General features: G+C 44.4%; 2 protein-coding genes across 2 annotated transcripts in view; both read right to left on the bottom strand.

Moving 5' to 3' along the window:
• The window catches only part of LOC102567714 (uromodulin-like 1), a 79393-nt gene that overhangs the window by 25164 nt on the left and 34810 nt on the right, over window positions 1-19419 (bottom strand). Inside the window, exons 12-14 of the mRNA XM_059724348.1 lie at window positions 12421-12552; window positions 1152-1168; window positions 270-483 (exon numbers count right to left, since the gene is read on the bottom strand). Of these exons, the coding sequence (XP_059580331.1) occupies window positions 270-483; window positions 1152-1168; window positions 12421-12552 (363 nt within the window). The remainder of the gene's footprint in view (window positions 1-269; window positions 484-1151; window positions 1169-12420; window positions 12553-19419) is intronic.
• LOC132247731 (uromodulin-like 1) lies at window positions 12548-17790 on the bottom strand. Its single transcript, XM_059720759.1, has 2 exons — window positions 17053-17790; window positions 12548-13737 (listed from the first exon to the last, which is right to left on the bottom strand). The coding sequence occupies exons 1-2, from the start codon at window positions 17765-17767 to the stop codon at window positions 13466-13468; spliced, it is 987 nt and encodes a 328-aa protein (XP_059576742.1). The 5' UTR covers window positions 17768-17790; the 3' UTR covers window positions 12548-13465.

Below are 19419 nucleotides of genomic sequence, written 5' to 3'. Positions count from 1 at the left end.
AGTATACTGTAGAGGGAAATACTGCATTTTAGGTTGGGTTTAGGATAAGGGGAGCAGTTGTTTTCATCCTTGCATCACATTTCTTGCTTTATCTTTTCATGTTCTCTGAAAAAGTTCATTGGATGAATTGGCAGAAGTACTTAGGGGAAAATAATGGCTTTTCATCTGTCACTTTTTACAGTTTCTCTGTTCCAAAAATCACAAACTAAAGATACTCTTTATCATTTTGCCAGCTTTGAAAAATTACAGTGATATAAATTGCACCTTACCATGTATGGAGACACTGTTGTTGTCAGCTGTGAAATAAGAACTGTGTTGAAAGGCATCACGGAAAGCTGTGGCAATGTACTGGATGTCCAGATCTTCTGCTATCACTAAACTGAAACCTACCACGATGCTCCCATTAGTAATACTGGTAATGGACATTTTAATCATACCATCATCCATTTGCTGAATAAGGTTAAGGGGCATAGATTTATATACCTGTGATCAAAACATAAATGCACATGAATATAGACAGAATTAATAAAATTTCATACAGCAATATTATGTATTGCAAGAGTGCTTCATGCTCAAAACCCATTTTCTGCAGTCTTTAACTACTAAGCTTTCCTGATACAGCTGAGACTCAATATGCATTTAACTGTGGACATAAAACAAGGGAATGATTTCATTCATTTCATTTATTCAGACAGGGATAGCATAGACATTGGCAGAGGCTCCTTGTAATACCAAAGTCTGCCTAGGAAGCAGGTTATATTAGTGCAAATTAGTTTCAACATTCCCTCCCTGAAGATGGCTTCAGGGAAACAATGCAGCCCAATGCGGAGGTGCTGACCAGGAGCCAGTCTGACCAGCGGGATGCTCAGGGTTTGGCATCTCCACAGAAATCTCAGTCAGGGAGACCCTATGGAGCCTCAGCCACTTCTTACAGCTGCTCATGCAGCATAAACCTCCACTCAGTGAAGGGAATTCAAAGTGGGAATTCAAATGTATTCAAAGTGGTAAAGACTAAAATGGACTGCAAAGGCACCATAGAAAGATCTGGCACCATTGACTGAATGGTCGACCAAATGACAGATCAAATTCAATTGAAATAAGCGTAAAGTGATGCACCTGGGCAAAAATAACCCAAACTACACCTACATTACGATGGGCTCTACATTAGCTGTCACCACACAGGAAAAAGATATGGGAATCATTGTGGACAGTTCACTAAAAACTTCAGCTCAGTGCTCAGCAGCCATAAAAATGGCAAACAAAATGTTAGAGATTATTACAGGAATTGTAAACAAAACAGAAAGTACCATTATGCCCCTTTCTAAATTCACTATGTCCACACCTTGAATACTGTGCCCAATTTTGGAACCACACCTCAAAAAAGATATAGAAGAGCTAGACAAGATACAGAGTGGGGCAACAGAAATGACTAGTGGTACAGAGGGGCTTTTGTATGAGAAAAGACTAAATAGTTCAGTTTAGAAAAGAGATACTCTAGGGGGGACATAATAAGGGTTTACAAAATACTAAACGGTAAAGAGAAAGCAAATGGGGATTTATTATTTACTGGGTGCATGTACATGGGTGCTTTATTGCACCAGTATTAGGGCACAGTAACTTAACTCCACCACAGGATAGTACTGTCAGGGACATTACTATCTTATGGTGGAGTAATTTATTCCTCTGAAACACACGTGTAGATGGTGACAGGGCTGGCTGGGGCACAAGGTTGCTAAAGTGAGGGGGCTGACTGTCATGTAGCCCTGCACTGTAGCACCCTCATGACCCAGCCAGCCCCTCCACCACCAGATGCAACCACCTGAAGCCTGGGGCTGATTCTCCCCCACCCCATGGCCTCACCCTCCCCTGCATGCCTTGACTCAAAAGTGCTGCAATCCCAGGTACATGAACAGTTTTCTCCAGCATAAGCTGCACTGGAGTTTATCATGTCACATTAATTGCACGTATAGAGGTACTCACTGTCTATTATTATACAAGAACTAGAGGTGATAAAATGAAATTAGTAGGCAGTAAGTTTCAAACTAACAAAAGGACATTCTTTTTCACAAAGCATGTAATTACAGTGTGGATCTCCTTGCCACCAGATGCTGTGGAAGCTGACCATTTAGCCAGATTCAAAAAGGGATTGGACAAATTCTTGGAAGAAAGGGGCATCAATAGCTATTGAACATGGGAGTTAGGGGTGCAACTTCTGAATTAGAACATCCTAGATCCTGGAGGCTGCAAGTGGGAGAGGAACAGTGGAAAAAACCCTTATTATACCCACTTCATTCTCCCTTTCAGCATCTACTCTCTACCACTGTGTGACACAGGATACTGAGCAAGATGGACCTATGACCTGACCCAATAAATGACAGTTCTCACATTCTAATAGCAGAACCAAGCACTCCATGCCCTCCCTCACAGGGAACAAGGCTGGTGCATGCATCACCAAAAATAAACTGGGCCTTCATTTATACCCAAATGTCAGGCCACAGAGGAAAGAGAAAGGGAGATTTTCATGCTCTCAGCACTGCCACATGATGACAACCTCCCCAAGGTCTGAGTCCTCTACCTCAAGCCTATCTCATAAATGTTTCATTCAAGTCTTCTCTAAGGAGTCTTACATTATCACTACAAGTTATAACAGACCCTTGGACACATGTCATACGTCTCAGACCTCCACAGTCCCCTGAGAGCCAACAGCCAGATCCTATTCCACCTACTGGGCACCTAAGTGAATTTAGGTTAAGAATGAACCTGTTCCACCCTGCTTAAATCTCTTGAGTTTATGAAACAATGCATGGGTCATTCTCCTCCTTGCTGCTTTTTGTGACAGCTGTAAAACCAAGAGCATGGTGTGCTACCAAAGGAGACAAACTTCCCCAAGTCCTTGAAACATTTTTTCAGGGACTTCAGCAATCCAGGCTGACCTTGACAGGCTCAAGAAATGGGCAGCCGAGAACCTGATGGCATTTAACACTGAAAAATGGAAGGTTCTCCACCTTGGAAAGAAAAACCTGCAGCATCCTTATAGGCTCGGCAGTGCTACACTGGCTAGCACTACAGATGAAAGGGACTTGGGGGTCATGATTGACCACAAGATGAACATGAGCCTTCAATGTGATGCTGCGGCTAGTAAAGCAAGCAAAACGCTGGCTTGCATCCATAGATGCTTCTCAAGCAAATCCCAGGACATCATTCTCCCCTTGTACTCGGCCTTAGTGAGGCCACAGATGAAGTACTGCATCCAGTTTTGGGCTCCACAATTCAAAAAGGATGTGGAGAAGCTTGAGAGAGTCCAGCGGAGAGCCACGCGCATGATCAGAGGTCAGGAAAACAGACCTTAGGAAGAGAGGCTGAGAGCTATGGGACTCTTCAGCCTGGAAAAGAGCAGGCTCAGGGGTGATCTGGTGGCCACCTATAAGTTTATCAGGGGTGCTCATCAGGATCTGGGGGAACACCTGTTCACCAGAGCGCCCCAAGGGATGACAAGATCGAATGGTCACAAACTCCTCTGTGACCATTTCAGGCTGGACATAAGGAAGAACTTCTTTACTGTCCGAGCCCCCAGGGTTTGGAATAGACTGCTGCCAGAGGTGGTTCAAGCACCTACTTTGAATGCTTTCAAGAGACACTTGGATGTCCATCTTGCTGGGATCCTTTGACCCCAGCTGACTTCCTGCTCTTTAGGCAGGGGGCTGGACTCAATGATCTTCTGAGGTCCCTTCCAACCCTAATGTCTATGAATCTATGAATAGCATCAAAATTAGGCACCTAATAGATGGAATAGGATCTAGCTTCTAGTGGCTAGGCCAGAAAATAACCCTACATTAACTGGAGAAATTAACAGCCTCCAGTTAGCCTCAAAGTACTATACAATTTATGACCTCTGGAATTGGGCAAATAACTCATTAAAAACAGACATTTAAGCCAGGTACAGACATTATACTTTTATTGGTACAAGTGATCAGAAACTAGTCTATACCCATAAGAGAACAGAAGTTCAGCACACACAGACTGGTTTAAAAATAGTGGAACCCTGTCTAAGATATTCCCCTCACCACCAAAAGGTGAATGTATATTCTGTTTGCTATCTATCTAAACTATGCCACTTACAGAAACTGCATAACTTAGATCAGTTCTGCCTCCGGCTTTTTTGAATGTCTGTATCTAGCCTTAGGGCAGAATCCTATTTAATTTCAAGTGCCCAGATGGTGCTTGCTTAATTTAATGATTGCCATTTTGGCATTTTTCAGTTTACAATTCTATTCCACATACAGTGCAGATCCACATAGTTCCTGAGTATGTACAGTATCCTGTGCTCTAGCTGGGCAGGTACATGGCTCTGTACATGCCTGCCTGAGCAAGCATAAGTCCCAAAATTGTAGCTGGGCAAAACCCCATGACTAGATGGTGTTATCCACTCCCCTCTTTGGCCCCTCCTCTTGAGGCTCAGACACTGCACCTTGCATTTAATATTAATTGAATGGAAGGTAGGAAGGAGGTTTCTTTCACATTGGGAGTAAGAGTCCAAGCAAAAACTGAGGACCTCTCTTAAGGAAGCTGCCATCTGTCTTCCTCCTAGTCCTACATCTCTCTCTCAGATAGCTCAGCTTCAAAAGAAGGGCTGAAGAAGGGACTGGACAATGCCTAATTTGTGGTCTGGTAGTTAGTAGGCCGGAAGTGTATGTTCAAACTCCCTGTGATTGAAAGGAACCTAGAACCTCAGTCTCCCACTTCCTGAGCAAATTCCTCTAAGCACTAACCTACTGGGAAACCATAGGACCTATTGTCATGCTCCTCTAGCAGCGCTAGCCATGGGTTTTTGTTAAGAACCACACACAGCTCCACCATCCAGGCCAGTCACAGTTCTTTTCTTGCTCCCCACTTGCCTCTGGTCAAGGAAGTCATTGTCAGCAATCCCTCACAGTTGAGGTTGATCACTCCCATGGGTCAAGTTAAGGGTTGTAGATAAGTCCATTGATGGCTAAGAAGATTGCCACAGACTCTCTGGAAGATGCCACAAGTGGAGATAGGTTAAAGGGAGGGTCAGATTGCAAGTTTCTCAGTCTTGTTTCCTTTCCTTTTATTTCTGTCATTTTTCTGCCTCCAGGGCAAGATGGTTTTCCTCAAAGTAAGGTGTACCTTCTCTCACAAGGCATCACGATGTAAACCTGTCCCAGGCTACTTTTTCCCAATATAATAGAACTTTTGTTTGTGTCCCGATGTTGTGCTTATAGAACATACAGTGATACAGTCTTCTGAAGGCAGAGCTGGCACATCAGATCCTAAACTGCATTTCCTTATTGATGCTGGCCTTTTTTGAGAGATGGCTACCAAGGTATGAAAAGTGTTCAACCTTCTCCAACTCCTGTCCATCAATAAAGATCTTTATTGGGGGCGATAACTGGCCTGAAGCAGGCTAATAAAGCACCTTTGTTTTTCCAATGTTAAGCATGTCCCAGGCATGCTTAAGAGAAGCAGTAAAGGGCCATTTGTAGGTCCTCCTCAGTATGCACAATGACAGCACAGTCATCAGTGTACTGAAGTTCCACAATCAAGGCTGATGTAACTTTGGTTTTGGCACAGAGGCGGGAAAGATCAAAAAGGTTCCCATCCACCCTGTACTTGATGCCAATGCCATATAGCAGGCAATGATGGATAAACACCTTGATGACCACAAGAAAGATGGAAAACAGAATTGATGCAGTCATACAGCCCTGCTTGACACCAGTTCGAATGGCAAAGAGATTCATAGTGGAGCCACTGCATAAGACAGAGGCAGTCATCTGGTCATGAAGGAGTCTTAGGATGGTGACACATTTCCCTGGACAGCTATAACAGAGCACAGGGTACACTCTGTTAGTCATAGGGGGTGGGCAGCAGCAAAGCAGCCTGCCTGTAGGCAGGACTGTCTGATTGGGAACAGGCTCCAGCTGTCTGCTATAACAGCAGGATCCTGAACAGGAGAGCCAGCAGTCTGCTGCATGCAGCCAGAAGGACATCACTGGCTGGAGCTGCTGCTTACAACACTCTGGGGATGGAAAGAGGTTCCCTGTCCTGGGTATGAAAGAATACTACACCCTGCAAGGGTAGAATGGTCTGGTGGGGCTGCCCATGGCAGGGTAGTCCCTGGAAATGCTAGGCCAGTTGCCTCCCCAGTGAAAGGCAAGTATGCGGTGCCTTACAACCCCAGCCCCCACATCCCTGGTGGGAAATAAGGTCAAGCCCAGGCTCACCATGAGATCTGAAGCAGGGCCCAGGTCAGGTGCAGGGACCTGGAGCAGTGCCCAAACTCACCACGAGATCTGAGGTTACACTAAGGGTGCCAGGAATGAGGCTCCAGGGGGGTGGGGCCTTGAGCCTTCAGGGAGCTATGAGTGAAGCTCCTGGGGCAGGGGGATAAGGGACTATAGTCAAAGGCTTCGGTCAAATCAATAAAGGGGCTTGGATACAGTTCCTGGTCTTGTTCTCAGCCTTTTTCTTGGATTTGCTGGGCCTCAAAAATCATGACCATGGTGTCTCTTGATGATATTAAGGAACACTGAGACTCAGAAAAGATTTCCTCAGCAAGCGGCAGCAGCCGGTTCAGCAGAATTCAAGTGAGGATCTTCCCAAAGATGGAAAGGATGGCAAAACCTTGATAGTTTCCACAGTCAGACTTATCTCCCTTTTTTTTTAAATGTTGACAATATTGACATTCCTTAGGTCAGCAGGAATTTCCTCAGTGTTCCTGATTTTAAGAAACTGTGTGGAGCTTTTGAGGCATAGTTTCCCCACCAACTTTGAAGACATCAGCCGGCATGTCTTCAGGGCCAGATGCTGTGTTGTTCTTCACCTCCCTTATTGCCTAGTGGACTTCTTCAGAGGTTAATTAACTGACAAGTGCTTCCCTTACTGGATGCTGTGGGATGTATTCGGAGGTTTCATCAGTCACTGTCAATTCTCAGTTCAGGAGCTTTTGGTAGTGCTTCTTCCATCAGTTTTTCATGAACTCATTGTCTTTGAAGTTTATACTGCTGTCTTCAGAACTAAGCAGGGTGAGTCTGGAAGGATTTGGTCCATACACAGCCTTGATTGCACTGAAGAAGCTCTGCATGTCATGATTGTCAACAAATTGTTGGATTTCTTCTACCTCCTCTTCCCATCATTCGTTTTGGGTTTCAGCTTTAAACTCTCACAAAGTTCCCTGCTTCTGACTAGACATAGGATGGTTTTGCCAGTCACAGAAAGCTTTTCTTTTCTGATTGAGAATGGCTTAGATCTCAACATTGTTTTCATCAAACCAGTCCTGATGCCATCAAGTGATAAAGCCAATTGATTCCATGAAAGCCTCATGGATGGTCTCTTTTAGAGCTTGCCAATCTTCCCCAACACTAGTGTGATCATTTTCAATCGTAAAACTGGTGAGTTTCTTGCTGAGATATGTTGGGAGGGCTTCATGGTATCTAGGGGTGTGAAGGCATTTGATGTTGTACTGTCTTTGGACTGATTTGGGTTGCTTTCAGTGTTTCAACACAGCTCTGATGGACATGATTCATCTCACTAAATGATGATTGGTCCTCTCATGACACATGTGATATGGACATCTTTTAGATGACATGCTTTTACAATGATGTAGGTGAGAAGGTGCCATTGCTTTGAGTGGGGATGTTGCCATGTTGTTTTGTACTTGCCATATTGTCTGAAGATAGTGTTAGTAATGACAAGGTCATTTATTGAGTAAAAGGATGCCATTGGAATTGGCCTTGCCCTTTCCCTCCTTTCCAATGGTGCCTTTTCACATGTTAAAGTCCCAGCCAACTCTCACATTATTTTTTCCTCCAGAGCTCCCCCCTCACTCCCCCCCCCCCACACACACTGCTGCTTACCAGGCTGCTAGCTGGCTGGCCACTGCCTAAGCTCCGAGGGGCCTGATACTTTTTTCCTCTGGAACTTGCCCCCACCCCCCATACACTGCCACTGGCAGAAGCAGCAAGATAGTCTGGATGGCTGTGGAACTGTGGCCACCAGGTACTTCAGGGCTGCAGCACTAGCTCTGCCAGACATCCCTCGGTGGCAAGGTGCTGTGCTTGGCCCTGCTGTGCCCTGGTGTCCTGCTCACCCTGACTCAGGAGGGACCACTCCATTCTGGGATGCTGGAGGACTTCAACATGGGCAGAACAGCTGTGGAAAGTGGCCACACCTTAATGGAACAGAAGCAGAATTAGGGGGATTAAAGATAATCCTGCTCTGGAGTGGTGTAACTTTAAGACACACAATGAACGCTTTAAGCTACTTAAAGGTGTTAACATGTAGCCAATCCAGGGGTTAAGAGCTTCAGAAGCCCCCTAAATTTACCATGTAACAAGGCCTTAAATGTCAACATCTCTAGACAAGTTACAATTTACTTCTCCCTTCCCACTAGCCCACCTCTTCTATGAAGTGCATTATGGCTGAAGACATGGCTTAACTCAGCCCCTTAGCCTTATTCACTTGACTCAGGGGTGGGCAAAATGCAGCCCAGGGGCTGGATGCAGCCTACCAGGCCATTCTATCTGGCCCGTGAGGCCCCTAAAAAATTTAGAAAATGAATATTTATCTGCCCCTGGCTGCCTATCATGCAGCCCTTGATGGCTTACCAAAACTCAGCAAGTGGCCCTCCACACAAAATAATTGCCTGCCCCTGACTTAACTGTTCTTGTAAGGTGAATCCAGAGGGTAGGGCTTGCATATTATACTAGACTTAGACACAAGACTCCAACAGATCTTATATGGTCCCACCAGGGGACTGGGTCCTCTCCCCACTTCACTCCAGTTAACTTTCTCAGGTCTGCTTTGTGGACCCACTTTTATTTTAGCTATTTTTTTCTTTGTATTATTCTGAACAAAGCAGAGGTAAGAACTTGGAAAATGGCATGATTATGTTCTCTACACCCAGAGTCAGCCACTAGGTGACACTACTAAACTGTTTATTGGTATGGTTGCATATACAATACATAACAATACACTACCACACCCTAAAGATATAAAACTGAGACTGTTATCTGGAGAGGAAGAAAAGAAACCGTCTATTTTAAAGGAAATAATTTATTAAATTACAAAGGGGAAGGGGAAACAAAGCCTCTAATCGCTCAGCTTTTTCTACCAACATTTAAAAAAACACCCTCTTTCTCAGGATGTACAGTTTATCTACAGTTCCTTTGGTTTACAAAGGAAAAGAGCAGCAATATGCAAACAGAAATACAAAAAGGTACATGAGTGCCAAAAGTGCCAAGAGACAGGCTGAAATTGGTGGTAAACACTGAGGCCTACAGACAGAGTAGGGAAACCCTCCCCTGGTAAGCCAGACACCCTAGAACTAGGTTAACCCACAGTGAAGTCCCTGGAAAAGCCGGCGAAGCCAGACTGACATGCTAATTGAACTAATGGTGCCACAGTAGCATAGCTGGAAGTTTGGTACTGTTCAGGGGTCAATGAAACAAAGAGGCTCAGAGCAATGTGTGTCATTATGTAGAGCAGCTGTAATTTCAGAAGGGTAATGGTCAAGTTCATAGCCACCTAGTAATAGATCTTGAGCAATATGTCTGTGTGTGGATATACAGACATGCAAACAATTTCCCCATTGAGTAAAAGGAGGTAAGGCTTTACCATACACAGGCTACTGGACAAATTGAATACCCACTCTTTTCCTCTGGTAAATGGAAGCCCAGCACATAGTGGCTTGGTCCTCAGTTAAAAAAAAGGTAACCTACCTCAGTTAAGATCCCACTTATTGCATGCAGTTATTGGGGGATAAAAGCCCTGCTCCCAGACCCCGCAGTAAACTGCTAGTATAACCATATTCAGAGACACCAGAGGCAGAGTGACCATATGTAGCATTTTAGCCAGGACAGTATTGGATTTCAGAGGCTGGTCCTGACCAGATGCTGAGAATTATAATGAGCATCCTGGAAACACAGGGCCATGGGGCACAATCTGGCTGGGCATTGGAGCAGTACAGAGCACCTTGCAGGTGGGCAGACAGGCACCCCTGCTTGCCCTGCATGCAGCCCCACCCTCACCCCCACCCCTGCTGCCTGGTGAGAGTGAAAGGGGGGGACATAATGTCCCAGATTTTCTGGAAGATATCCTGGATTTCTGGGACTTCCATATGGTCAGCCCAACTAGAATTGTAAATTTAACAGAAGATTAGTTAAACTGCATAAATGCCTGTGTGGACATGCCTGTTCAGTATTAAAGTGGTCTTAATTAGATTGGTTTTACATTACCTTGGGAATGAATTGAGCTCAATTGAATTAAGGCCATTTTAATTCTAAAGAAGCATGTCTACACAGAGATTTAATGTGGTTTGACTAATTCACTGTAAATTCACATCTTTAATTTTTTTGAGAGCTCCTGTGTAGATGAGTCCTGACTGATATAATCTCTGGCTGTCTCAGCAGAAAGGCAAGACCAAAGTGCACAGAAATTGGAATATCCTTTCCAGCTCAGTGATGTAAGGTGCTTTGCCATCAAGAGATCATGGGAAAGCTAGTAGGGACTACAACAATGCTATCCTTGCACTTGGGTTTCTATATCATGTTAATTTCCATGCTCTTCCATGAACAATAATATTCCTCCCTCTTTCTCTCCAATAGCAAAAAATATTTCAAGCACTGCGAGATACTAGCCTAAAAATCCAAAGTTGCTTAAAAAGTACAATGATTTACAAAATAGAAGAAAAGAAAAATTGGGGACTGTGAAGATATAATGCAAAAAAATAAATAAATCTCAAACTACCATGGATACAAAGAAATCTTCTAGCAAAGTTGATCTAACGAGGACCACAGACTTCTCTTTAAAAAGTCAGTGGTCTGGGCTTTACACCATTAAAAGAAAAAACATTAATATCTTTTTTAAAAATATTTTTCTAGAATCTCACTTCTTGGGCTGATAGAAACAAAAGCCCTGTCACAAGACACTGTAGAGTATTTTACCTCGCACAGTGGCCCATAACTAATGGTTCAAAAGGAGAGAGAAAGCCCTCATCCTTCATCTGGCCAGTTGTAGGGAATAATTGTTTCAGGCAGAAAATAAGGAAATATAAGTGCTGTGGCTGTGACTAACATTGCTGCCAATCTTCCTTTCATTCTTCTACATGATATTTTTACACATTTTCTTTAACTGTTTGCATCAATGGTTTAGGGAAACTGACTTTATGTTCTATGAACAAGTATATGTTTAATTTTATCCATGTATTAAAACACAAAAGGTTTTGATCAAGGTTCAGTATTCCAAAGTATTCTGACACAAAACAGTGATGAATGGAAGGGAGGGCTGTGCTTAATTGCTGCATTTTCCCTTTGCATAAGCATGTCACTTTCATTTTATGGCTAGGATGTGTCAGTTTGGGGTCAAGAAACCTGGGAGCTAGAGAAGTTGCAGACTAATAATGGGAAAGTTATTTTATATCTAAAAATGTATGAAACAGGGACCTTATATTAGTTTTTTTCTACCAAATGAGATGATGCATGCTGCTTAGCGCATTTTTCACTTTCTATTTTGAACCTTCACTTTCTATTCTGAACCTAGACACAAAAAAATGGCACAGTTGCAATATTGCCATTTTTTTGTGTCCAGGGATGGCTGTGTGTTTCACAGATGATTTATGAGATAATTGTGTACCAAGTTAGCAGTCAGTTGTAAAGCATGCAAGTCCTTTGCAGTAGTTCAATAAAAGGTTCTAGAATAATCAATCATAGATTTATCATCCTCGATCTCCCCTCCCCTCAGATAGCTCTCTGTAATGTAGATGCGTAAAAGGAAACAGACAAATGGGAATACACTACAGCAAAAATAACAAGCCCCACGCTTTTTAATAGACCTGGTTATTTGTTTAACAAACACCAAAAGGACCAATAAGAACAAACAACTGATGTATTGGCTGACAAGTAAAAGGAGAGTAATTCCTCCCTGTAAAATCCCTATGAATTATAGTATTCCAATATGGTTTGATGTCCTGTGCCATACTTAAATGTAGCATAAAAAGTGATTCAGAAGAGGAAAAATGGCTCTCTCGTTATAAATGGATATGAAACAGGATAATAAAAACATGTCTGACCAGTGCACATAAGAAAGGGTAATCCTAGTAATACTCTGCATTTACATACAGCCATGCAGTTCAATGATTTCTAAGTGCTGCACAAACATCAATTAACACCTTACAACACCCCATAAATAAGCTCAGTTCCATCAATGTTCCTCATGCAGCTGATAGATAAACTGAAACAGAGAGCACCGAGAATGCAACCCCACGCTCCTGAATCCAGCTGTTTTGCCCCAACAGCTGCACCCCACTTGCTCCATGTTGCTGCAATTCAGGAAGTGAATTCTCAACCCATGCATATAGAGAGAGATAGTGCAGACTACTCACTGACATTCCTCATCTTATCAAGCCCCATTTCCAGCAACTTACTTCATTGAAAAACAGCCGTGTAAAGTTTTGATACTCTTCACTACTTGCATTGCTAAAGCCTGGAACATATTCCACACTTGTTAGTTTTACTGTTCCATTAAGTTTTTGAGCAGCTGCAAAATTAAAAGAAAGTTATTGAGAAGAATTATTTCACAGATTGTGATTCATGGACCACTGGCAGCCTAGAGAGAGTTCTCTGGTCACATGGTCTTGGTTCTGCTCATAGGACATGGACAGGTGGTCTATCTGAGCACCAAGAATTTCAAGCAGGAAGCTCTACTGCCCTTTAAATAGTAGGAAGGGGCCAAAGCACTATTAAAAAGTCAGGAGAAGGTGCCAGGGCTTGAGCAGTTTCAGCACTGTCCAAGCTCCTTGTAGGAAGGTCCCTGCAGGGCACTCTGATGGCCTGTTTTTTGGCAAGCCATTAGCAAGCCAGTGCACTCTTCCTTTCTCCCTTGGTGGGGTGGGAGGGAAAGCAAAGGACTGTAAGCTAACAGGAGCCCTAGGGATACTGAGACAAATGTACAAGCATTATATGCCATACTAGAAAACTTCTCTCTCGAGATGTTGCTGATGGGAAGTGCTAGCACTTTTTCATGGGCGAGCTCGCCTCCTTCCATGAAGAAAACACCTTAATGCCTGTATGCTAGCTTTTTGTTCCAGGAAAGAGGCATTTTACCTGGCACAAATATAATGCCTGTCCAGTTTCCAGCTGCTGTGTTACATCAAGGCAAACTAAAAACACATTAAATGAATGTCCTGCTATTATTTTTTCACATAAGCTATTGGTGTAGTTGCTTGAGGGAAGTCATATGACCGTGGCTGGGAAGGGCAGTGCTCCCAAAGATATGATTGCATCAACAGAATCATTTCAGTACCAAGCTTCAGGGCAGACTTTATAGTACTGTTACAACTGGATTCACTGTCAGTCCACTGTTTTTAAACAAGCCCCTACCCAGACCTCTCTTAAATGCCAGCTTGCATTATAGACTTCAACAGCAGTAAAGTCCAATTACAAATTTGTTTCTAAATAAAATTACCGGTCTTTACTTTCAGATGTGCTGATTTAGTTTCCTTCATACAAACTTCTGTCCCGATTGTGACTGTGTAAAAGACCCCAAGTTCCAGTCCTGTCACTGTCAAGTGTCTGCTGCGAGTTTTAGTTTCCCATATCAGCTGATCTTCACGAAGCAGTAGAAATCGGAAAACAGGATTCTGCGTAGATTCTGTGGACCATGCTGCATGAAAGCTGGTGCTACTCACATTGTAGAGAATAATCCTTTGAGCTGTGGCAGGTACTGGGAAGAAAAGAGAACCACCACCTATCAAACCTTTTGGTGGGAAAACTATCATCTCAGTTTAAAATCAGCTCTCAAAGCAGGCTTGTTCCATCCTGCAGTGGAGAGGAATGCATCTAAATCTAAATGGTAGATCAGTGGAGCTTAGAGACTCTTGCTCTGCATGGGTCTTCCATTTCTCTTGAACCTCCAGAAGAGACTCTCAAGAAATCAGCCTTGTTCAAAGCATTGGTTATGAAAAGATTAAAGCAGTGATTCCCAAAGGGTATGCCGCAGCACACTAGCATGCCACAGGAGTGAAGGCAATGCACCACAAGATCCTGTTAAGGGTAAACGCTCTCCTCCCCTGCCTGGCACCCTGTGTCTGCCCCAGCTACTCCAGCAGCACATGTGACTGCACCTGTGACTGCTGCTGCTGCCTTCCCCCACACTTCCCGACCCCAAATGGCCCCTGTGCCAGCCTTCCCCATGCTCCCAGCCATTGGTCCTGCTGCAGGCAGGCATGTGGATGCCCTTAGCCCCTGAGGTACAGACCAGGGGTCGGGTGGCACAGTCAGCGGAAAAAGTAGGGTACACCAGGGTGAGGCCCTAACCCAGCCACCCATAAGTGGTACCAGCTAGAGCAGCAATGTTTTTGAGCCTCAAAGGCCCCCTCCAGATCTTTTCTGAATGTAAATCTATTTCAGCACTTTTCAACTGAGGTGCTGTGACATTCAGAGAAGTGTACTACCAACTTTAATCCAGAAAAAAGTGTGGCCCTGGTATCAAAAGTCTGGGAAACACTGGTTTAAGGCCATGATCCTTCCTTAACTAATTTTCAGTATTATACAAAGGCCTATAGGTATGCCATCTTGCCTACTATTACAGGCTATGCATGGTGAGTAAGAAGAGGGTAAGACTGGCTCAGTTCCAGGGCATGTTTTCCATCACTGGGCACAGCTACATGAGAGCTTTATCGCAGAGCTGCCTAATTATCTCCACAGTAAAATAATTAACTCTGCTGCAAGTTTACAAATTTACAAGGACTATCCTGCAGCAGAGTTCTTCCAGCAATGCCCTTGGAGACACTGACTGGTCTGGCTGGGGCACAAGGATGCTTCAATGTGCAAACTGCCTGCCGGCTAGCCACACACTGGAGCACCCTCATGCCCCAGCCAGCCCCTCCATAGCACGTTGAGCAAGATCAGACTAGCCCCATGCTGGCAGGCTGGCTCCCCAGGCCCTCTGCCAGCCAGGGCTGCTCCAACCTAGCTCAACATGCTACAGTCCTGGACACACATGTAAACTTGGCACTTGGGTGCAATAAATTCTGGCATGATATGCATTGGAGTTTATTACTAGCAAGTGTAGACATGCCCATAGGGATGTACTTTGTATCCCTAGAGCTGTATACACTCCACAGAGATTTCCTTCCTTCCTCCTTGTGACCAACACATACTGCTATGAGGAATCTGCTTCAAGTGCTGATCATAGCGAGCAGCTGGCTCTTTTCTGCCTCCACCTTTGGCTGATCAAATTATTTTGGGGTTTTTTTTCTTTTTGTTTATACATTTTCACAAAACCCCCCACAGATTTAGGTCAATTTGTGCAGAAATCTTTTGATTTGTTTTAGCTGGAAAAGGACAGTAAAGAAACTGAAAAAGTAAAAATGAAATCCTTTAGCATATTAGAAATGAATTGTTCTGACATTTTGTTTTGAAGCAATGCTTTGGTTTTTAAAAAAAGTCTTAAGCAGGTGGGGAAAAAGCAGAACTTCATTTTAGGTCAAATAAAAATGTCGTTCAACTCCCAAACCCAATAAGAATGTGAAAGAACGAAAAGAAAAGGGGAAAGAGGAGAAACCTATGCTCTCTACATGCTCCATGAAGCAGCATCTCAAGGAACTAGAAGAGTAGAAGCTGTAGAAGAGAATTTCCAGGAAACAATGTGAGAACCAAGGAGGTCCAGTCATGGGTGACTATTGCCACCTTAGTCAGGGTGCCAATCTCTCTGGCGCCAATCTCACCAATGGGAGAGATGCACATGCAGGAGAAAGACAATGGGGGGAGGGGGGAACCCCCCACAGCCGATCACAAAGTGGCCACTTCCATTCCCCAGCCGGTGCTCACAGGGGGGGCGCCAGTGCTCCTTCCTGTCCCCCTGCCCATCACCTAAGCGGTGAGCGTGGCCTGTCAAGGGGTGCACCGGCGCTCTCAGAAGATGCACATGCACCCCCGTGCACCCGCTACATGTTGCCACTGGGTCCAGTCCACAGAGAAAAGACAGGACCTGGGCAAATGTGAAGAGAGACATTCCAAGAAGTGAGAGACCCTAGTGCAGGAGGAAGACAATGGCACAGAAAAGGCTGGTATGAGTGATGGAAAAGATTTAGGAATAAGAGAAAAAAATAAAAGAGAAGCCAATGAAATGAAGTTAGGATAAGCTGAATAATTTTCATAGAAACTGTGAATTTGGTAATTTTGCAAAAAAACATAGGGACCACAAAAAAAGCAGGAAAATGACCAGCAAAGGGCGGGGGGGGGGGAGGAAGGGAGCTGCAAACGGACAGGAAGCCCTGGTGTCCTAAAGTATGGGAGGGAGGTGAAGGAGGAAGACTTTCAGGGCAGAGCACAGCAGCCCCCCTCATGCTTCTGATTGGCCAAGGGGCCCTGGAAGTCCCGCCTCTCCATGGAGATTGACAGATGACCTCCAGGGAAGAGCAGGACTTCCAGATCTCCTTGGCCAATCAGAGGTGTGTGGAGTGGGGGGGCATCGCAAAAATGGTGCCAGACACTTTGGTTGGCCTCGCTGGGAATTTGAAGGAACTGCAAGGTCAGGTTATCCCCACTGGAATTCTCCCCAGCCAAGGGCTCTCTTGCAAATGTCTGTGCCAGGAAAATGCTTCCCATATGTGTCAAAAGAGTTTTCATAGCCCCTATATGCTCCTGCTTCTGTGGCCGACCACAGCAGGAGAGAGAATCAAAGATTTGTGTGGAGATGCCACCTAGCATCAGTATTTTCAACAGAGCAGTATTTTAAGTGTCACATGATGCACCCTATGGGCTTTGTAAAAACAGACTTCTGAAAAGTCAGTCATTGATAGAACTTCTGGAATAGTATTTGAAGGCGCAGTTATCTTGATCTGCTTATTTAGAAACAGCCACCTAAAACTGACACCAATTCCAGAAAGAAGAAAAAATATCTCCATTTGGTCAGTTCCCTCCCATTCCCCAGTACAGAACTATACATCTTTCCAGGCTCTAACTGATATCTTTCTTCTCATACAGTCCAGTAGTCCAGTAACAAAGAGTGGAGGACAGTGTTGAGTATACTCACTGCAATCTGTGGTCAGGAAGTTCATCGTATTGGAAGCAGGTGAGAAGTCAGGCCGTGTGGTTGACACTGAGAAGGATTCTTTCAGGTATTTCTCAGACCAAGTGTTGTTCTCTCTGCCTATCTCTTTATCAACTGTAGAATTTAGCTTATGAACTCCAACATTTTCTGTAATGGGAAAAGTTGTACTGGAATAGTCCTGAGAACTAGCTCCAGGAAGCTGGAGATGGGCATGTCGGTCTCTGAAGGTTTGATTTCTTGCAGTAGTGGACAATATGGATGGTGGTGAATTGTGATGTTCTTGCCCAGCTATACCTGTGGAAGCACCTGTAGTAGTAGCCAGGTGCTGTGGTACACCAGTAATAGTCTTTCTCGTGGGTTTTTCAATTAGCATGTTTACAGTCTTCCACTGCTCTGTTACCATGGTTGGTGTTCCCATGGTTGTTTCCCTCACCATACCCATTGTGCTACTGTCCCTGCCAAAACCAATTGAAGAAGCCATGCCCTTTCTCCAAGCTGCTGGAGGAGTTTGGGTGGAAAGATGACTATCTGATGCTTGCATGCCACTTGATGGCAGCCCATGGGGTACATTTAATGTGGTACTTGTATTGGAACGGAGAGGAAAAATTGTTCTCATTTCAGTATTTGCTGGAGAAGCGTACAATGCAGTGCTTGTTTCAGGAGGTATTTCTGTAATCCTTGATGCACCTGAGGGCATTGTTTCAGTCACAGGGTTTACAATTTCACCTGCAACAACATTTTCACATGACATGGAAGTTCTAAATCAAGCAAGAAGAACATTATAGCAATCTGTATTTTATTTTATTTATCTGTCATTTATCTGCCATTTTAATGGCAACAAGACTCATATTTTGCTAATGCCTTTTAGCAAATATGATACTCAAGACAGGTGTTAACATTATGTTTAGTACTGTGTTGAGTTGTAGAAAGATCCAGATTCAGCTCTTGGTCTCTCTCTTCAGCCCCAGACAGACATTACACTTTAGATATAATTAACATGTTAATCATGTCTTAAGTAGTAGCCCAAACACATGGTCATGCAATTAATGGTGTGATAAGATAGGGAATAAGCAACAAAGTTATTACACAAAATATATATAACTGTGACTGGTTCCCATCACACCTTAAACTGCATGTGCAGCCAGCACCAACAGGTCACCTGAGGAAGTTGCAGTGAGAGAAGTTTACATTAGATATTAGGAAAAACTCTCTCACTAGGAGGGTAGTAAACCACTGAAATAGGTTGCCCAGAGAGGTGGTGGAATTTCCATCCTAGGGGGTTTTTAAGACACAGCAAGACAAAAAGCCTTGGGTGGGATGATCTAGTTGGGTATGGTCCTGCTGTGAGCAGGGGGTTGGACTAGATGACCTCCTGATGTTCCTTCCAACCCTCATTTTCTATGATTCTAAGTGCATCACAGCTCTTCAAGACTGGTGCACTCCCATGGCTGGAAGTGCCAGTCAGCTGATCAGCCCTCCCAGCTATTTCATAGATTTCATAGACATTAGGGTGGAAGGGACCTCGGGAGATCATCGAGTCCCGCCCCCTACCCCGACGGCAGGAAGCCAGCTAGGGTCAAAGGATCCCAGCAAGATAAGCATTCAAACACTTCTTAAAGGAGTCCAGAGGAGGTGCTTGCACCACCTCTGGAGGGAGCTTATTCCAGGCCTTGGGGGCTCAGACAGTAAAGAAGTTTTTCTTATGTCTAGCCTAAAACAGTCTTGGAAGAGTTTGTGACCATTGGACCTCGTCATAACTTGGGGCGCTCTGGTGAACAGACATTTCTCCAGATCCTGATGTACACCACTGACGTACTTATAGGCTGCCACCAGGTCACCCCTGAGCCTGCACTTTTCCAGGCTGAAAAGTCCCATGGCTCTCAGCCTCTTTTCATAGGGCCTATTCTCTTGCACTCTGATCATGCACGTGGCTCTCCTCTGGACTGTCTCAAGCTTCTCCACATCCTTCTTGAATTGTGGAGCCCAGAATTGGATGCAGTACTCCAGCTACACCCTCACCAAGGCTGAGTACAGCGGGAGGGTGACATCCTGAGATTTACCTGAGAAGCATCAATGGATGCAGGCCAGAGTTTTGTTCACTTTACCAGCTGCGGCATCACGTTGGTGGCTCGTGTTCATCTTGTGGTCAGTCATGACACCCAAGTCTCCTTCAGCAATGGTTTTAGCGAGTGTAGCACTGCTGAGCCTATAAGCATGCTACGAGGGTTTTCTCCAAGGTGGAGTACCTTGCATTTGTCAATATTCAATGTCATCAGGTTTGTATTTGCCCACTTTTTCAGCCTATCCAAGTCAGCCTGGATCACCAGCCTATCCTCAGGTGTGGATGCT

Source organism: Alligator mississippiensis, chromosome 1, assembly GCF_030867095.1.
Source record: "Alligator mississippiensis isolate rAllMis1 chromosome 1, rAllMis1, whole genome shotgun sequence".
In the NCBI taxonomy this organism is placed as follows: domain Eukaryota; kingdom Metazoa; phylum Chordata; order Crocodylia; family Alligatoridae; genus Alligator; species Alligator mississippiensis.
The sequence above is the reverse complement of the archived record's forward strand: the minus strand, read 5'-3'. Positions and strand labels throughout refer to the sequence as shown.

Bases quoted from the DNA above. Each gene is read 5' to 3' on its own strand.
- LOC132247731 (XM_059720759.1), bottom strand. From the start codon at position 17,767: ATGCCCTCAGGTGCATCAAGGATTACAGAAATACCTCCTGAAACAAGC. The intron at 13,738-17,052 runs GTGAGTATACTC...TTTTCTTCCCAG, and splicing joins CTTCCTGACCACAGATTGCA to TACCTGCCACAGCTCAAAGG.